The following is a 21,238-nucleotide window of genomic DNA, read 5'->3' as shown; positions in this document are numbered from 1 at the left end:
CCATGACTCACACCTTAGATCTCCTAAACAATAAAAACAAGAAAAGAATTTAACCAGAGTCAAGAGTCAAATACAGTGCTTAACATGTATTACCATGGATTAATAAAACCAAAAACTTGAATCTCCTTATATAAATTTTTTTCCCTTTATATAGTAGGACTAAAAAAATTCATTCTTTATTCACCATATGACAGAAAAAATATCAAGTGGATCAAAATGCCGATCCGTTATAACTAGAATTGATAATCTGAGTTACTTCCTTTAGCCATATGCCACTCAGTAAGATGAGCATGACCATAAATGACCATTCTCTATGTTAGTTCAGTAGCTCTTCTTGCCAAATACAGAGACCAGAATGTATCTACAAATGAATTTATAAGATAATCGATTTGTTATATCAATTATGGTTTAGACCACCAAACCGGTATGAACTGTTCAGCTTGGCACATCTAGTGTCGACCCAGATCAAAGAGCCAGTGAATTACATTCCATCACTTTCCAGGGAAAAGATTCGCCTTTGGGACTACCCTCAAGGATTGCCACGTGGAGGTTGTGATATACTAGAATAGGCGCTCAATGGATGTTTGAGATGTTATTTCTAGGCAAATATGGCGAGTGGATGGGAAACAACCCATCTCTATCTGCACACATGTTAGAGCATTTAACAGCATTTAATGCTCTGTTTTTATACATTAAATGCACGGTACTTATCAGGAGAATGCCTAACCGTCCAAATCTTCTTGGGCGTTGTTTCCCTCTTTCTTTCCCCCACCCCCCCACCCCCCCCCCCCCCCCCGCCCCCCCCCCCCCGCGGGGGGGGCCCCCCCCCCCCCCCCCCCTGGCCCCCCCCCCCCCCCCCGGGCCCCCCCCCCCCGGGGGCCCCCACCGCCCCGCCACTGACCTCTTTTTTTCAGTTTCTTTGGAGGTCAGACTTCGTGGAGGTCAAGAGGGAACACATCACATCTAATGCCCATGTAAGTCAGGATTACTAACAAATCTGGGAGAACCAGTTTCCCTTGCCATGACCATCTATGTGGCCAACCTAAGCCATTCAAAAACATACTCAATGATCTCAGGTTGTAGATCAACAATAAGAAATTATTGTGTAGAATGATGAATATCAATCTTTATTGAAGAAAAATACGTTTATATATACAAATTGGAATTCAATTCTAAACAGAATAACCAACACCTACAAACAGAAATAACAATAACATAGTGAGCTGAGGACCTGAGGTGGATGCATATCAATATCCCCTCCTCCACCCCCACCCCCACCCCCACCCCAACCCCACACTCCCAATAAAAAATAAAATAAATAAATAAAAGCTCAATGGGGCTGACACAATGACAAGCTTGCCTTTGAGGTAAACTGCTAACAAGAGAGGCCTTGAGTATGGTGGAAATGAAACAGACAATAAGTTGCTGGGAAGCTACCATCCTGCTAACAAAGTGAAATCAATTTCTCTGCGTTTTGTTTGCACGTGAAAGACCAGGTCCGAGGAAAGATATATGGCACCCGCCTTATCAAACCAAGTCACTAGCTGATGAATTCTTGCAGAAAATACAACCAGAAAGTACCAGTGGAAGTAGAAGCAGTAACCCTCTATCGCATACTGAGAAACAGTGTCTTTAGGAGCTTCATCTAGCTCAGAATGAGTCTTGTTTCTCTCTGCTGTACATGTTCTCATCAATGAGTGGCGTCACCACTTTGATCAAGCTTTGTTCAATGTAGGCAAATGAAGGAACATCAGAGATGGCACTTGTTGAAGGAAATTCAGGGATGGCACTGGTTGTCATCGGTGAAGGTCACCATGAATTATGAAGGTCGAAGCTCCGTGGACCGATTGAGGGTTTATCTAATACCATGTAGGGGAAACATGAATTTCAGTCTTTATTAATGGAAGAAATATTCATACATACACATGGGAACTACAAACAGAAATAACAATATCATGGCGAGTGGAGCTGGAAACATGTGATGTTGAAGCTTAGAACTTGGGTAGATACTTATCATTAGGGTTAATGTACTGCTTTATTTACACCACAAAAGTTCAACTAAAGGTTTTGTTGAAAGAACAAAATATCCCAGGTTCAAATGTGAATACTGAGTAGGATAGATATTCGGATATGTAATAGGAAGCCTCAGGAGTCAATGTCTCATTCTATTTTAAGCCACTAACAGTCCTAATATCCATGCCTGTTTACCCCCTTGTAAATACTTAAGGCAAAGCATAGAGAAAAGGAAATCAACAAGAACAGGGGGAAAAAAGAAGGAATATAAAAAAAAATCATTTGACACTAAATTCCAGCAAGGATTACTATGGGTAAACAAAAACAGATAAATCAATAAATAATATAAAATAAAAACAAGATACACAAGATTCACATATGCAGCAGGTTTCTTTCTGGTGGATTTATATCTATCTTGACCCTACCACACAGCACAATTTAAGGAAGCATTCTGGAAAGCAAATAGGTAATTTAATTACAAAGCAAAAGCTGCAACCTGACTAAAAGTTCTTGAATTAGGGTCTTTGCATCAGTCAGATAATCTGAATACCGAATCTCCCTTGCCCAAACATTCTGCATTGGATGTACTGGCATCTCCATTTCTGCAAGCTCCATCTCCAGCCATCCAAAAGCATCTGAACCCATTACAGTGCCAAAAACATCCTAGAAACAGAAATGAAATATTCAATTATCAACTTTGCAGAACATGATTTCTGTTGCCAATCAGTGGAGCTGCAGTGTAGCAAAACTTCTAGTTATCTTTTATTCTTAATTTTTCAGGGTATCCATACAGAAACCCATACAACATAGGTATGTTTCCAGAGAGCAAGAAGAACCTACATGGACCTGCAATTCAGTCAACAACATATGCCTTATCCCAGCTATGGGAAATTAAGGTACAAGGAATGAAGAATAAAAAAGAGATAAATGAGACAAACTAAGTGAGCAATGAAAGTAAGACGAATGGGATAGCCCAGGAAAGCAGGAAAATCTTAGCCACATGGTGTCAATAATGCGGATCCTAGGAAACAACAATGAGCATGTTATTTAGGGTGCCCAAAACCAGGGCATGGGTGATGTAATCAGAAGGGCCCAACCCCAGAAAAGCCCCACTAGCGGAAACATGCCCCAGGGATGCTGCCCAGCACCCTACAGCCCAAGGAGGAAGCCAAACGTGGGTAGATACTTTGGTCATTTTGGGTCCCCTAGTCAAACCCAATCCAACCTAGTTTGATTCAAAGTCCTGTTAGGAGTTTAGATATACTTTTATTTTTCGAATTTGAGTCCTTTGATAAGTTATGAAAGAGTTCTAACTAGAGTAAGACTTCCTCTAGTAGTAGCCCAAATTCTATTGGGAAACTAGTTCTGCTTCTGTTTTGAAGATTGGATTTGTTTTGGTCAAGTTATTGAAGAGTCCCAGTCAAGTTAGGAATCCCAATTAGAGAGGGGTTCCCTTAATTGTATTCCAATTTCTATGAGGAGTCTATTCCTACTCTTTTGTAACTTGAATCATCCTAAGATGAGATACATGAGTCCTTAGCAGATTGGGAGTCCCAAATAAAGGAGAAGTCCCTCTTTGTTTGGGTTTATAAGTTGATGGTCCTATCTTAAAAGGGATTCCTTCTTAAATTAGAAGTCCTCATGTGTTTGCACTTTTATTTAGTTAAGAGTCCTAGTTGTTTGCTCTCCAATTTGAGTCCTAGTTTGTTTACTTTCTAATGTTGAGTTCTAGTATGAATCCTTCATGTAAGGCTATAAATAAAGCCTCTCTAGCTTGTAAAGGACAATATAGATGATTAATAAAATTTGATTGAAGCAGATATTGATTGGAGTGAGGTTTGGCAAGGGCGGAAGCATGTGGCAGCCTAGTTGTGGCCTAGTGTTCGTGCGAATTGCATTTTTCAAGTTTTACATCAAGTAAGCAAAGCACCGCCACCCTTCCCCCTCTATTACCTCCGATAGCACCTGGCCTAAAACCCTCTCCCCAATCCATGTGGCAACCCCTCTTTCTCCCCTTAAAGCGTAGGTCACACCTCCCCTCTCCCACATCCCAATTCCTATAGGAAATCTTCACCCCCTCTCTTCCCTAATACTCAAACCCTAGAAGCAGCCTATTCATTTCCAACCCTGGTACCATAGCCCTCATTCCCATGTCACCCTCTTTTCTATTTTTTTTGGATATTTCTGGAATTTTTGGACTTTGTAGACCTAATTCCAAGGTCACATCTATGGCAATCTAACCGTTAAATCTTTCCCAAACTTTAGGAACCTCATTCCCCCAACCTAGTGACCTACCTTCTCAGTTTCAGCCCAATTAGACCAACCAAACCCTAGACTAAACCCTAAATCCTTTGCTGCCCTAAATTACCAAAACCGTAGAAACCCTAAATTCTAGAAAGAAAGAAAAAACCCTAATCTTCCGAAACCCTAGACCTGAAATTTCAATTCTGAATTTAAAATATGGCAAGGTTCAGATTTGAGATTCACTAAACCCTAGCTTCTAAACCTTACTCCACTCTTGTTTACCCTATCCCCAACCCTAGAACAAATCAAAGGTAGCCCTACACCATAACCAGAGGGCTAGTAAAACCCTATCTTACTGTTGGTTCACTTGGATTGATCCTGAAGACTGGCCCTCGATTTGGGGTCTACATCAGTGGGTGTAGAGGTGGAGCTTATAAAAGACATCAAAAAGATGGCTTTCCAAATTGAGTACAAAGATCTAGACTTGAAGGTCCATCTCCTAAGGTTTCCATAAGTAATAGAAAATGGGACCAAAAACGAACTTACCAACAAGGTCACAGATTGAAGAGCAAGTGAAAGACCTCGAAATCCATAACCAATCCCAAGCAAACCTTTATAAGCGTCTAGAGTGGGGCGAAATGCAGGAAACAGCTTTCCCCTAAAGGAAACAGGAAAGGGGCAAGTGAATAAGAGATGATCCAAATCATGGGTGAAGGAATGTTGAGGAATATGGCCTTTGAAACAAACCAAGCAGGACTATAGGATGGTATGACCAAAGGTAAGGGTGAAGTTCTAATGCAGAGGAAGTGGAGAAGGTGCCCGAGGAGGTAAGAAGCCAAATGGTACAGTCATAAGGAAGGGGACAGAGTTGGGGGAAGAGAGGTCCAATCTTGTAAAACTTCCCTTTAAGCATAAAGGAATGTGTCAATCACACAGATTTCTAGTTCACCTCTTCGTCACACTGAAGTTCTCTGTCACCTTTGTGTATAATAGACCTGGCAGTATTTCTCTCCTCAATTTTCACCATGTCAGCATACTTTCTTCTTTAATTTTCATCTAGACCCCCTGAGGTTTGATCTAGGTCACTTTTAGTCCCAAAAAAATTTCCTTTTGCATCCGGCTCCCTTGTCGTTTCCAGAAATGACCAAATAAGGACATACAGTTAGTTGGCTAACGGAAACTGTTAATTTAGTAAATTAAATGACAACCCATGTGATTTCTTTCTTTTATCCTAACCTACCAAAATAAATACTTCCAAAATATTATTAAAAAAAAAATTGACCAAACTAAAAGAAATCACATCTTTCTTTCTTTTGGATTTATTTCTTTTTTTTTTTCCTTTTTTTTTGGTAAGATTTCTTTCTTTTATTCAATCTACCAAAACAAAAAATAATTAAAAAATACAAATTGATCAAAGAACTCCCTTGCAAAAACTAGAGTGAACATGGTGTATTCTGAGAAATTTTTAAATCATTTTGTTATATGTTACGTATGTGAAATCCCCCGAATTTCTAACCCTTTAACCCATGATTTTAGGACCACGAACCCGAGCCCGAAGATTCTAAAGTGGACCCAATGCAAGTGAATGAACCTTGTGATGACTCGACCTCTCTCCTAGGGCTTAAGAGGAGAGAGAAGGTACGACGTTTAAAGACGATTTTGGCATGTCTGTAGACTGGCAATGGAGAGTCTGATCAACGAGATAAATATATCCAAATGTAGATAATTGAAAGACCTTTCATTCAAGCCGAGAATCATCGGAATCGGACCCCGGATGGGGGGGTCAAACATGGACCGGTTGATTGGACCGGTCGACCGCCCCTCCTCAATGCGGGAAAAATTTGGGAATTTGTGTTTTAAAACCCTATTATAAGCTCATATTCACTCATACACGCATTTTATAATTCTAGTGTGAGGCTGAGGCAAGGGGAGGAGGAGAAACCAAGGAGGAGTGGATTCTACCCACACGAAGGCTTGTCGAGACCCGAATCTTAGCGGAATCATTGAGAAAGGTAAGAATCCTTCAAACCCTCTTCTTTAAACCTAAGTTTGTGGGATTTCATCACAATAAATATGGGATTTCGATAGTTGAAGCATGTTAGGTACATTGAATTCTCATAAATAGTTGTATTTATGCTTCCCTCTAGTTTATGAATAGTTTGTGTGAATCGTTGCAAACGATTTCGCGTTTTGGCTATCAGAGACGCCTGGGGGCGCCCGCTAGAGCCAAATTTGGGGCTTTTTTATTTAGAACAAATTGGGTCAAATTGATGGTACCTTTAGGACCCTATTGCTACCAATTAGACATTCTCAAAGTTTCATCTTGATTCAACTTCGAATCGGTGGCAAAATAGAATTTCGCCGAAACTAGGTTGAGAACGGCAGGTTTGAACCTAAATAATAGATTAGGCTTTTGTAGGGTGATTTTAGGAACTCTTTTGAAACCCAATTGACTTCTTCTAATTAATATATATTAATTCCCTTAGGGCCTATTTGGTTATATGAATCTAAAGATTTCAAATATCTAGAGATTTCAAATCTATGGAGTCATAATTCATAAAATTTACTATTTGGTAAATATGTGGATTCATCCTAAAAAATTATTTGGTCAATGTGATTTTTGTGAATGCGCAAATGTTTAGCGCTTTTATAGTGAAGGCGAAATCTTTGGATTTCACCCCATACCCATAAATCTACAGATTCACGATTTTAGTGTAAAAAGATGAATCTTTAGATTTCATGAATCCATAGATTTTCACAACCAAACAGGTATAAATTTCGCATTCATGAATCCACATATTTGAAATCTCTGGATTTATGTAACCAAACAGGCCCTTACATGATTAGGATTATTGTAAGTATAACCACCAACTCTTGTGGGTGAATTTGTGACTTTGAGGAACGAAATTAAGTTGGAAGGTGAGGAATATACTTAAACCTTATCTTGCATGTTTAATGATATTAATTAATTCTCATTATTGATATCTTGCCTTACTTTAGTATTATCTTGTAATTATGTGTGTGACTTTGCGCAAATGAAAGGTAAGAAAGTATGTTTGCTTCTATTTTCAATATTCTTTGAATGATGATATGAGAATGTGTGTGAGATTGGTTTCGAGACTTAGATTCTCTTATATCTATTTATCAACTAGGGTTGTGGGTTTATCCATTACCCTAGTGAATTTAAATGAGTATGCATCTAGACCTAAGTACATGAATGCTAGGTGCCTAGAAGTGTTTGGCTAGATAACATCATGAGTACTACTACCCTTCCAGTAGGGGTATTGAAACCGGTTAACCCGTGATGTCAATGAATGGGTCATGTGAACATCAAACAGGCCTACTGCCATCATGAGATGGTAGGGTTGCATATAATAGATAAGGGCTCATGGGCGCTCAAAACCGGTAACCAACCCATGAGGGGACATGGAGAGCATCATGTCCATTATATGTGGATGACCATAGGGTTGAGAAATGGAATCCAACAAATGTCTCCCATTGAGGATCTCATTTCTAGGTGGAAAATGATGCTGAATCAAGTTGGTTGGTGCCATAAGAGAAGTATCTGGACCATATGTAGTACAAGACCGTATGACTGTGCATTGGGCTTAGAGTAATCCTTGACATACGTCAGTTCTCATGCCAAACGGTGATGTGAGAAAGTGGTGACTTATACCCTAGCCACGGATTGATGTGACTTGACCCAACAACCGCAGAGAACCCAACAGACGTTTCTTGTTGAGGGAGAGTGAATGAGACCACCCAGAGGAGACTGGTGTACGACTTAATTCGTGTCTACCATAGAGACTTCATAATAGAAGTAGGAGCATAATATCATAATCTTTCATATATCAGATCATTATCATTAATTACATTATCAATATTCATGCTATATGTGTGGTGTGGGATCTTGTGAACGAATGCATGATATGATATTGAGTTGACCTCACTGAGTTCTGTTGAAATCATTCTTTTTATATGTCTATTTCTATTAGAATATATTACAGGTTATGAGGACTCCTTCCAAATGGAGGATTCGTTGTCGGCAGACTTTCTTGAAGGAGTGACTGAAGAAAATGTAGACTCGCATGGAGTTTCATGCCCGTGCCAGGACTGTTCTTATGGGGTTGGATTCCATTAGAGAATCAATTTAGTTTAAATTCCGCTGCAACAAACTATTCTTCCTTTAAACTTTGATATCCATTTTGATTAACTTTAAATAATGGATGATTGTAACCTATTGATAATTCAGATTTGATAACTTATTATTTACACTTGATTTATTCTTGTCCTTTGAGTATGCTATATCATATGTTTGTATGGGTTTGTCACTGCATCGAGATCCTGTAAAGTATCACCCTCACGGGTATTCGAGTGTGAACCGAATCTGGTTAGGTGGGGTGTGATAGTGTACGCACGAGCACTTAGAGTTCGAAATTTTTGAACAATGATCAAGACATGTTAAACTTAGCTTCCTTGATTATTGGATGCATTCGGTTTCTTACACTTCCTCAACCAATTATCCTTTGCATACACATGGTTGCAGAGAGACAAACTTTCTCTTCTCTGTTTTACCTTCTTGAATCCAAACCTTCTTTTCCTACTCTGATCTTGGAAGTGCGTGAATACTGTAAATAGTCGGGTTCTGTTTGTATGTTGACCTTTTTTATTCTTGTTCTTGTATCTATTCATGCTTGATTGAAATTTGGTTTTCAATTTGTAGAGACGTTGATTTAGGAATTGGGCTTTCTTCCTTTGTTTGCATGTTTCCGTTAATGTTTGAATGTGTTCTCTTGTTGTATTATAAAGTCAGATAAACCCATTCTTCCTTTTCTTCATTTGGGTATTATTGAGTAGACATTGCTTAGTTGACTGCTTCAGCTATAACTGCGTTTTCCTTGAGAAGCAAGAGGTTGCTTATAGAGCTTCGGGTTCGTACTCTTTAAGAATCCGTTGGTTTCTCAACTTTCTCAGGGTTCAATTTGGGTCTTCCAGCCAACCATCAGATCTGAACTGTTATTTTTAATATGGAGTACCTTGAGATTGATTACTTCGTCTTCCACCTTCATTTCAGAAGTTGCCGAGGAACTATCCATCTTCCACCATTTTTGCCAGGGAGTTAGTTTACCAAGTTTTTATTTTTATTTTTTGATAGTATTTATATTGGTAGGTCAGAATAAAGGATAGGTATTTTCGTCAAAAGTTTACTAAATTAACAGTTTCCGTTAACTTAGTGTCCTTATTTGGTCATTTTCTAAAACCACAGGGAAGACAGATGCAAAAGGGGAAAAAAATTTGGGGACTAAAAGTGACCTGGACCAAACCTCAGGGGGTCCAGATGAAAATGACCCTTTTTATTTATTTACTTTCTTTGGAGGGGGAGGGTGTGAATCATCCATCATGTTGTGACTAAAGTTACATGTCATATACTCTATCTTTAATCTATCAATCTTAAAGTCTCATTCCCAAATGCATCTCCACATCTCTAACATAGCATTTGGCCTAGCTATGATGGGCTTCATGGAGGGAGGATTGGAAGAATATGAATAGGGAAATTACATAAAAGAAAGAGGGGGAGGGGGTGTGGAGATGAGTGCATGTGCACATAGTGAGATAGGCTCTCTAAACCATATAATCAATTGTATTCCAAACTATGTCTAACAATGAGGGTTTACATCAGATAAATAATGAAAACTAAAAGAGTTTGCTTCCTAATATAAGACTAACTCGCTAACAAGGACTCTCATTCAAATAAGGAAACTAAAATGAATTAAGAATCAAATATCCTATGCAACTAATTTCTAAAAGAAATACACATGATAAAACAAACACATTATTTCCTGGATAACATATTCCCTAAATTCTAGACCTATGGTTGGATTAGATCCATTAACCTTGGTCTAGAAACTCAATTGGGTTTGGGTTGGTCCAACGCAGTGTATTTCACATCATGGAACCTTTTGAGATGCCTCAAAATATGAATGAGATAGACGAGAAGAGGATAGAAAGTAACTAATAACGAAAAGCTATATCAAGTTGAGTCACGATTAAGTAATTCAAATTTCTAACCAACCCCCAATACTTATTAGGGTATCCCTTACTTAATATTTCTTGGATCATCTAGGTATAATGATTAACCAAGAGTATCTTGGGAAGTAGGGAACTCACCAAAACTGCACCACAGCAAGCATTGAAGATTATGAACTTGATGATACTCTCATCTGCACTGTTCAGGATTTTATCTGAAGGGACATAAAACAAAAGGTCTTGACAGGATGGATCAAGCATAGACCTTTGATTCTTCACAGTAACTCTATTGTGTTTCTTTAAAATATTCTGTAGATCATAAACTGTGGTGCTTGCTGCCTTCTTGCTTCCTGCCCTCGATGTGAAGTAACTGTTACTGCAATAACTGGTTGAGGTTTCTTCATGTAGCCTTAGCAATTTTGCTGCTCTCTCTGCATTGGCCCATAGAAAACAGGTGGATGATCCATCATCTATACACACAAGGGCGAAATGAAATGGTTAGTACTTCCAAAGGTCAAGAAAGTAAGAACTGGATGATCCATTGGGAATTGAACTTAAATCAAGTCCAGACTATACCCAAAACAAAACCAGCAAGTGGAATGTTTACAGCAGGATCCTCGGACTGCTCTCTCATTTGTAGCTTCTCAAGTTTATTTTTGGGCATTTCAAATACTAGAACACGCACAGCCACAACCTATCAAATTCAGAATCACATTACAATCAGTGATATATGTACAAGTGATTCAGCCTGAATAACAGCCCACTACCTTTTTCCAAATATAAATCCAAAAGTAAAACACCACAACTAGTTTAGAAGGATGACCGATGGTCAAGGTGACATACTCTGCAGCGTAGCTGTACTGGCCTGCTCTCTATGAAATGAATTAGTTCAGGGTTAAAGCCTGATAGAACAGTGTCCTGTGGGGCATCACACAATATGCCTGGAGTAGATAGTGAATGGGAACTCATCTCATGCTGAGAAACAACTTCTTTTATAGAGTCAATCACAATGAATGACACAGGTGTCAACAGCAACTTATTCCGCCTGCCAGAAGCATATAAAGTTAAGATATGATTAGAGACTAATGCAGTAATTCCACTTTACTGAAATAATACAGTAACTTCATTGCAACGAAAAGGAGCCTGTGTAATTCAACCTAACAAATTCTCTGTTAGGAGATGGTGAAAATGTGGCAGTCTTCAATAATATCATTCTAGATTTAAGCCACCAGGGGAATCCTAAACATGTGACAAGCTTATTCACTAAGTCAAACACAACGAAGCCATCAATTGACAAGTCACACATGGTTCCTTACCCTACTACCCCCAGTGTGTATGTTTGTTGAGTTCTTCTATTTGTAAATGATATAAATTGACCTGCTATTCTCTGACCACAAACCATGTCCGGTTCTCTTACTTCCTATTTGAACCTTGTAAGAAATTCTTCTTGGCAGAATAAAAGTCCACCTCTTATAGTCCTAAATTACCAGCTCACACCAAAGAAATCATAAAATGGATCTCCATTTCCAGTAAATGGCACATGACATGATGTGATATTATGGGTTTCCTTACTACTGAAATGTTTTGAGACTCCAATTGTCAGTAAATAAGGCATAGCGGTCATCTCCAGCAAAGATGGATTAATGCAGCTAACTGACAAGGCTTAAGGAATGGAAGGAATCTGAAAAAAGACATACCCTAGTAGAAGAACACGATGAAAAGTTGCAGTTACTCCTGGTCCCAGTCCAATAGGAAAAGCACTTTTCCCTAGGGTACCCCAAATCTTCACCTGATTGAAGGAAGTAAGCAATGAGACACTAAATTAAAAATTCAGATCCTAGTATAGAAGAAAAAGAAAAGGTGGTAAATGCTAAGTTACAGTGTCACGGCCTTCTGAAATGTGAATACAAACACTGTCAGATGTTTCTTTGAAGAACCACAAGTGATGAATATCACCCATTTTTTCACAACCCAAGGGCTTATTAGCACAAAGAGAACTGCAGTCCAAACTATGAACAGCAAGTACATTTCCATGTAGTGATATTAAATCTCCCTCTGGTAATTTTGAAGAAGGACCAGGGATTCCGGAAGATGGCACTGGAACAGTCATGTCAGTCATAATGAATGCAGAGATGTTAACAGCCTCTGCAGGAGAGATGACGGGACTAATCAACCCTTCCAATGCTTTAGTCCACAGCTTCAAGTACTTCATTGCATCAGCAGAGAGATGGAGATGAACATCAGAAGAAGAGAGGAGATTTTGGCTTCCAGACCTGTGGAAGATGAGTTCCTTTTGAAAAGAACCTTCAGATAGATTTGAATCACCAGTGCTTGAAGAAACATCTGGTGGGCAACTCCACTCTGGTTTAGTATGAAAAGGAGACTCATCACAGGTGAAATAAATACTCCACAGTTGTGTTTCAGAAGCAACAAGAACTTTGCCACAGCTACTGTATCCAGAGTCTCTTAGGTTACCATGGGTCTCTTTCTCAGGGTACTTCAAGATATAATATCCACCAACTCTTAATAACTGAAACATAAATGGAGGTGAATCAATTTTATGCAACAAAGAAGAATACAAAAGACTTGCTACAATGTATTTTTCAGGGTTATGACCCCACTCTCAACACTACCATTGTGTTGACAGCTGAAAATAAACAAGAAAAATTTGACCAACCTGATGCTTGAAAAGGCTTTCAGACTTGAATTCTAGCATAACCTTTTGCAAACTCTGTTTAACCAAATAGTTGTCCCCTACAATGGGGTTTGTACAACGCAAGCATCCTGACATATGGGACCTTTGATCATTGCAACTTCGAATGGTAACATAACATGGCATTGCAGAAGGAAAATTAAGGTTGCATGATTTCTGACTACTGCTATAGTCCACACAAGGACTGCAATTACTCAGACTGCCATATACTTCATTTCCATCCTCTTTCAAGCCATCAATTGAACCTGCAGACAATGCCCTACCTGACAAGTGAACAATTTTCGGTCTCTTGTTTGAAGAATCTATGGCATTTCTATTGACATGACCTTCAGAGCATTTTCTTAGCTTGAAATTGGAAACCTTAGTCGGATTAGTATTTTCATTTTCCAAAGGAAAAGACAAATCCCAAGGCAACATTATGGCTTCAGCGAACAAGGTTGAGCTCAATGAAATATTTGATCTACCTTGAAACTGTAACAAAACATGAATAGAGTAGATTAAAAAGAAGAATAATTGTGAACGCCAGTGATTACATACAACGAGCTAAATGAAACATACATTTTGCATCGCAGAAAATTTGTGTGTTACCAAGAGCAGGTGGAATGTTCCTTTTTCAAGTATATTGGGATCGCCACTCCCATCCATACAAGAAGGAAACAGATGGTTTAGGGAAATTGCATTGCTCATTTGGAAGTGGACATAGATGGTTAGCTCTGTTGTCTTTTTTCTATTTTCCAGAGATGAAACATGGTCAAAGATACTTCTGCATGGAAATGACTCATTTCTAAGTAAACTGACAGAATTCAAGTGTGCAGGTATTCCTTCTATAACAACAGTATAATGTTTAACCTGAAAACACAACACAGTCAAGAATAAGAAACGAAGCTCATAAAAAGCAGTTGAATCCATGTGTATTTGAAGCTGCTGACTATAAATCTGAAGAGAGAATAGAGATAAGAATCAACTAATCACCTCACATATACTCTTGACATCCCAATTAAGTGGCAAATCCGGTACCACAACCTCAATGCTGCCAGTTGCATCAATCAACCGCAGCCTCCCAGAAGATGGAGATATCTGAAGGAAACAGTTATGGAAGATTAAGAGATAGAAGGCTTTCTTGAATATATGCAGATATTCAACACAGGGGGCAGGAAACAAATCAAAATTTTCAAAAGATCTTGACTATCTATCTTCCTTTGCTTGAAATAAGATGCATCAGTTATTCATACAGACAAAAACAAGCATTCCTAATTGAAAATATGATAACAACCTCTAGATTACCCATCAGAACCAAGTCAAGATCTTCACTTGATATAATCCTTCTGACTAACCCATAAGAGATCCCTTCACCTGGCTGGAGATGGACATTTTTGCTCTTCCTGATAGTTTCAGGTTCCTCATTCATTTGTGCTAATGACTTCCACCAAATGGCCTCAAAATGGCTGACAAAATCAGTGATGGGCATTACCTGAAAGTGTAATGAAAAATAAATCTTAGCATGAAATGCTTTTATCAGGCATTATTGAGAAAGGCCCTCAATAGATTCTACATCTCAAACTGTTTGGAAGCTATCAACTCACAAAAAGCCATATACAAAAATTAAAGCCTAAAAAGAAAATAGTAACTTACCAGTTTCAAGTTCCCATTGTTTGTTCCGCTACCACAACTGCTTCGATTGTGCTTGCTGAATTCAGTGAATAGTCCATGCTGCATAAGAAACAGAGACTATGATATAAAACTTACAGTAAGAAAAGGCATACCCAGTGCACATATCCCCACCACGATGGTGTTTGGGAATGTGAAATAGTACACCAAAAAATTTTGGGACATTGAATCCCTAATTGAGTGGAACTTCTGACAACTTTTATTTTACCAATTTACCCGAGGTTGAAAAACCGATGAAGATAGTCCTGAACTAGCATACATCTGAACCAGTCCTTCTTTCTGGTACACCATTCAAGAATCAACAGCTTAGAACATAGACATCACAGAAATTAAACAACAGTAACTAGGGTCAGGGGAAGGAAAAAAAAACTTTACTAAGAAACAAGAAATGATACTCAGTAAATCAAATTAATGGAGTACAAAGCAGGCATATTACATTCTTGGATCCTAGAATCTTCTTCTCTGACAGGATGCCAGCAAATTTTTTTCTGAAACATAAGACTGTAAGTAAGACCCTACAAAACCATATAGTAAGATGAGGCAGTTAGTAAACCATAAAATGGCAACATCTCTTTGAATCTTCATAAGCTGCATCAGTGGACCCACCATAATCTGTCAGAAAATGACAAGTTCCCAATGAATTTGTGCAACAGGCTTTGTGAAGGATGACGAATATGACACCTGAAACAAGAAAGTTGTTTTTTCCCCTTCTAATATGATCTCTCTTACACTGCCTAACAATGCTTGAAAGAAAGGAATAAAAGTTAATTCAGCACTCCCTACTGAGACTCCAAGGGTGAAAAGGACTCCACATTGATGCTAGTCTTACAGCAAGCCCCGAGCAATAACATTCTTGACCAAGAAAATTTTGGGTGTACAAAATGAACATTCCTCAGAGTTATCTAAAACGAAGGCAACATTGAGAAAGCAAAAGTAAATAGACAATCACATTGTATGCCGTGTATGACTGAAGAATGACCAAATTATGATGGTATTGAAGAAGTAACTTACAATAGCGCCCAGTCTCAGAAAATGGGGTAAGTATGAATTATGATCCGTAAGTAAAAGCCACACTTTCTGGTCCAGCTCGACAACCATTCCTTGCATGTAAACACCCGTGACAACTCCAGTATATACACCAAGCTCACCTATCCCTTTGATTTCATTCCTTCCAGTTAGCAACTCCCCCACAGGTGACCTTGGTATATGCAACACAGTTTTGTCTGTACTTGTGAACATTAAACAGGGCTCCTCTTTTCCGCTGAAAATCTGTTTCTTCTTCACGTCAGAGAGCAAGACCACAATCCCGAGAAGCTTAGAAAAAACAGGATGCCAAGACGAAGCAGACCCATAGAAATATAAAAATTCAGGTCGATTGAAAGAATGACAACTGTGTCCATGAAGTAGACTGCGAACCGAGGCCACTGAAGCTCTGGAAGTACATAGGTAACATTCACAGACCATTATTTCCGCAAGGAATCCACTCAAGTTTGTTACATCGTTAGAGGAGTTGCCGGAATCAATTTTACCCTTACCAGCGCATGGAATTGAAAAAACAGGGCTGACCGATCCTAATCTGCCGCAAACAGAAGAACGAGGCTCGAAATGTTCTCTCTGAACATGTGAAGCTGAAGCCAACAGAATAGCATCTGCATGAGACGATTGGGATGTTTCAGTGGAGGAATTCGGAAAACTCCATCTGATTATCTCCAAGAAACCACCGCCACCTTTGATAGGAATGAAATTCCAGGCAAGAACATGGATTTCCTTGCCGATAATCTTAATATCTAGGTCAAGAACAACGCAGCAAACCCTAGAAACACCGTCAGAGAACACAAAGCAACTGTCTCTCAACTCGCAACAGAGATTATTAGAAGTAGGCTGGGAATCACTGAAAGGTAGACTTAGGGTTCCAATAATAATCGCAGGGTACTTGAGAGGACGGAGAATTCTACGGCTGGAGTTTTCTTCTGAAACAAAAGTACTGACAGGATCATGTGTCGTCGCCGCTCCGTCAGATGATCTTCGTCTACGAATCTCTTCAGTTGGAAAATCAGAAACCGAAGCGGATGGAGAGGAAATGGTGGAAGCACCTGTTAGAGGACGAGATCGTTGAAGAAGCTCTGAAATCGATATGTTTCTCGCAGCTTCCATGACTTTAATACACTAACAGAAGAAGGAGAAAGCACAGGTGACGAACGATCAGAGCTCGTTACTAGGAGAATGAAAGCTGCATCTGTTGTTCTTCCGTATTGGGGTTTTCGCGGGCTTTTTTGACGGTTTCGTTCGACTGCGAAGCCAAAGCGGGAAAAAAAACAAGGGGTTTCAAAATTGTTGTCGATAACAATCCCACGGATTACCAATGGAGGAGTAGTAGGATGGATGGTTAGGAATTGACTTCTCAGTGGAGAGGTCATGGTTCAGCCCTTGCCGGCAGCATATGTAATATCTCTATTCCTATATATAAAAAGCGCCTTTGTACCCAAAAAATAAAAAAATCCCACGAATTTTATTTGTAGCAGCTGCAGCCAGCAGTGGCTAGTATATCTGAAGGAGACAGTTATGGAAGCTTAAGAGATAGAAGGCAGGAAACAAATCAACACGAGGGGCAGGAAAAAATCAAAAATTTCAAAAGATCTTGACTATCTATCTTCCTTTGCTTGAAATAAGATGCATCAGTTATTCATCCAGACAAAGACAAGCATTCCTAATTGAAAATATGATACCAATCTCTAGATTACCCATTAAAACCAAGCCAAGATTTCACTTGATATAATCCTTCTGACTAACCCATAAGAGATCCCTTCACCATGTTCTTCTGTACTGACGTTTTCGCGGGCTTTTTTGACCATTTCGTTCGACTGCGAAGCCAAAGCGGGAAAAAAAAACAAGGGGTTTCAAATAGTTCTCGATAACACTCCCACGGGTTTTTATTTGCAAAGAATTGCAGCCAACAAAGGACGATCCGCCACGTGTACTACCAAGAAAGTCAGCAGTGACTGATTTTGCTTGGAAGCAGTGCCTACGTGGCACTACTCCAAGCAATGAACGATCAAGATTTAGCGTTAAGAGTTAGATTAAATCTCCATTGTTCATTATTAACATGTGCACTAAATACCAACTTAAGTGATAATAAATCGTTTTTATTTCAAACAAACCGAATCATATGAGGTTCAACTCAAACCAAACCAACATCAGTTTTTCATTCAAGCACCAGAGCCTGAAATTCTACCTCCACCGCCAAACTTTCCCCTGACATCATCCCTCATGAGCTTAGAGGAATCCTTGAAGAGCCTCTTGGAAATGTGAAGAAGAAAATGACTCACCCTTTTAGCACTCTTGGAAATGTAGTCAAGGGAATGCTAACAGCTTGAGGGAAGGATGAGACTAATGGGTCAACAAATCTCCTTTAGATTGAAGCTCCTTCACTCAACGGTCTCAAAATGGCAGAGCATCTACCTGCAGGCTTGCCAGTTATGGGTTTAAATGATAAAGATGACCGGACCTTGTCTTCTTTTAGTTTTCAAAGGAAAGTTCGAGATAATGTCTTAAAACTCTTTTCTGAAGGAAGGATCAGGAACTCATATGCCCTTCATTCTGTTGAAACCAGAGGCATTTCTGCTACAACCGTAATTTTGTTTACATTTAATTAGTTTGTTGGCGAATGTTATGTAGAACTAATAGCATTTGATTTTGGTAGAACTAAGAGTTTTTTCTGATGCAAGGTCAGCTTAGGCAGGGCTTGATTCGGCAGGTTCAAGGATGAACTCGATATTGCTGTCTTCTTCACCGAGAGGTGGGAATTCTTAAGTGATTCCTATGAATTCTGTTGGGTATGCGTATGATGTGTTCTTATTGCTGTTGCAGTTCTACATTGGGATCCACAGAAAATAAGTGGGATCGATTTGGGTTAAAATTTTCAAATGGGAAATTTTCTATTTGATCTCTTTGAAATGTATTATCCTTTAACGAAGTGGGTGAGTTGGATTTCAGTTAGCAATCCAAGTTTCTTCCCATCGTTTTCTTTAGGATATGATAAATTATGATCTCATGGCCATTTGGAATTTTTTATGAACTGGATTTTCTATGGATTTCCTTTTTTTCTTTTTCTTTTTTCCCTTCTAAAAAAGAGTGCAATACTTTTGTGTTGTGTTGTAGGTTTCCCTCTAACTGAAATTTTCTTTTTCGACCACTCTCATCATTTTCCGCTTTTTAATAGTCTCAACGCCACTATCTAAGACGTTGGTAACATAACCACACCTGTTCATTCATGAAACGAAGACACAAATCCCAACTTGGGTCTAGAAATTTCAAAAATTTAGAGATTTCAAATTTATAAAGTCATAGTTCATAAAATTAACTATTTGGTTAGCCTGAATATTTGGAATGAAATTTGTATAATTATCATGAAAAAACATCTATGGAGTCATGGTTCAAATGTTTAGTGCTTTTATAATAGGGAATAAATTTGTGGATTTCACCTCATACCCATAAATCTATAACTTGACGTTTTTAGTGTAAAAAGGAAAATCCCTAGATTCCATGAATCTAGAGATTCACACAACCAAACGGGTACAAATCTTTCATTTATGAATCCAGAGAGTTCTAATCCCTGGATTCATGTAACCAAATAAGACCTAAAGAAATTGTTTGTTTCAGGGATCGAAAATTAAGAAAATTTGCCAAAAATGAAGAATGAGGAACGCATTTTGCAAAACTAAAAGCGGTGAGAATAGTCCCATGAAATCATATTCAAAATAGAGCAAAGCCCATTCTCACGAGAAAGTGCCTCACTATGAAAGGAATAAAGAGAGTCAAGCCCCTCATAATCGGTTTAAAGATTGGGATGAGTCGATGTCGGTCGATGGTGTGAAAATACTTCCTGATGTCGAATTCCAAAAAATAGCGAGAGATGCCAACGAGTGTCGTAAGTGAGGGGGCAATTCGAGATGAAAGCAAGGGGCAAGGGAGAGTCGAGCTTCACTCCTTGTGAAGCTTATGCTTATGAAATGGTTTTCATCTATATATTAAGGCTTTTTTTTATTATTTTTTTTTATTTTATCAATTATGATAAATTTTCATTATTTTAAATTGTTTGGCATTTATTATCAGCCAACCATTTGGTACAAAAGTGCACTGTTGTGCACAACAGAAAGATGTGCATTGCAGAAGATTTTTTTTCTTCTTTTCTGATGTAGGAGAAGCAAAGCATGAAAGTTCTGATTTGGTAGTTCAAATTCTCTTCTCATTTTATTTTAGGGCTTGTTTGGTTACATGAATCCAAGGATTTGAAATGAAATGAGATTTCAAATTTATGAATTTATGGTTCAAAAAATTAATTGTTTGGTTAACCTCAAATCTAATAAAATTCATAAAATTTTGTCGGATTACTCCGCATGAATCTGCAAATTTCATCAATCTTATGCTAGGTTGGAATCCATGGATTTCACTTATAACCCAAGTATGGATTAATTCACATTTTTAAGTTAAAAAGTAAATCCCTGAATTTCATGAATTCAAATGATATTTTACAACTAAACAAGTATAAACCTTCAATCCAAAAATTTGGAATCTCTAGATTCAGTAATTAACTTCAAATGTTAAATTCCTTCGAACTTAGACAAAACATCATTTACTTCTTTCGTTGATGTAGACTTTTAAAGTCTCTAATTACTAAAAAAATAAATACTAATAAATTCAAAGTCTCATTAAACTAATAAAATTTTAAATTTATTTTTCAGGTAAAAAATCAGGTATATATTAACTAAGGAAAGAAGAAAAAATATAATACATCCAAAGAATCATCTAAATAATATATTAACATTGCCCTTAGCTTACACGGATCATTCTACTTATGACATCCATTTACATATTTTTTTCCTATGGACATTAGCCATTGATGGACTGTTTTCAATATTTGCTTGTTTGACACTGAATTGGTTAGGTATTCAGTATTCTACAATGGTGTTTGTTTCCCTTAAATAACGAGTCAGCTTCCATTATAACACATCCAAATATTGCTAAAGAGCCCACCACTGTTGAAACTTGAAACACAAATTAAGGCAGTTCCTCTTTATTCCACTGCTTTGGACTATGTCTCCATGCACCCACACCTTTTTCCACCATTAAGTGTGACCATACTTCCTCCAAATAGAATTTAATTCGTATATTAAAAAAAAATATTACTTCTTAATTAAACATTTCCATATCAAGGTATGGATTCCACGGTTCTGACAATCTCACTGCCTACCTTGTGGCCTACTTTTAAATAAATAAGGTTATAAATAAAATGTTATGTTTTAATTTAAATTCTTGTATCTTATTTAGAAGATGATCTACATTGACATATTTTGATGGATGACTCAAATGACCCGTTTATGAAGATTTGTGATTGAAGCAAAGGCTCCCGTAGTGTGATACGACTCAATGGGCCGACCCGTTTACCTGATTGGAATATATATATATCTTATGTTCACCTACCACATTATTGAAATATTTGAAATTTTTTATTAGGGTTTTCGTTGAGAGTTTTTGTAACGCCATTATTGACGATTGGTCGTGAGATCTTCTTCT

General features: G+C 38.2%; 1 protein-coding gene across 1 annotated transcript; it reads right to left on the bottom strand.

Annotated features, from left to right (window-relative positions):
- Positions 1-1,309: 1,309 nt before the first annotated feature.
- Positions 1,310-16,953, bottom strand: CTC1 (conserved telomere maintenance component 1). The gene is made up of 17 exons (XM_089156862.1): positions 15,677-16,953; positions 15,449-15,567; positions 15,272-15,346; positions 15,102-15,180; positions 14,882-14,944; positions 14,630-14,707; positions 14,271-14,468; positions 13,970-14,074; positions 13,556-13,846; positions 12,962-13,468; positions 12,164-12,814; positions 11,982-12,073; positions 11,128-11,329; positions 10,861-10,978; positions 10,426-10,754; positions 2,510-2,676; positions 1,310-1,859 (listed from the first exon to the last, which is right to left on the bottom strand). Exons 1-17 carry the CDS (start codon positions 16,817-16,819, stop codon positions 1,856-1,858), a joined length of 4,221 nt encoding a protein of 1,406 aa, XP_089012988.1. The 5' UTR covers positions 16,820-16,953; the 3' UTR covers positions 1,310-1,855.
- Between the last annotated feature and the right edge of the window lie 4,285 nt (positions 16,954-21,238).

Source organism: Hakea prostrata, chromosome 5 (assembly GCF_041222555.1).
Source record: "Hakea prostrata isolate BN-2017 chromosome 5, UWA_Hpros_2, whole genome shotgun sequence".
Taxonomy (NCBI): Eukaryota; Viridiplantae; Streptophyta; class Magnoliopsida; order Proteales; family Proteaceae; genus Hakea; species Hakea prostrata.
Note: the sequence above shows the minus strand (reverse complement) of the source record. Positions and strands in the feature narration are given on the sequence as shown.

Excerpts from the sequence above, each read along its gene's own strand:
- CTC1 (XM_089156862.1), bottom strand. The coding sequence starts at position 16,819 with ATGGAAGCTGCGAGAAACATATCGATTTCAGAGCTTCTTCAACGATCT. Across the intron at positions 13,469-13,555 it reads AATTTTCTGCGATGCAAAAT|TTTCAAGGTAGATCAAATAT; the intron begins GTATGTTTCATT and ends GTTTTGTTACAG. Across the intron at positions 10,979-11,127 it reads CAGTACAGCTACGCTGCAGA|GTTGTGGCTGTGCGTGTTCT; the intron begins GTATGTCACCTT and ends TGAATTTGATAG.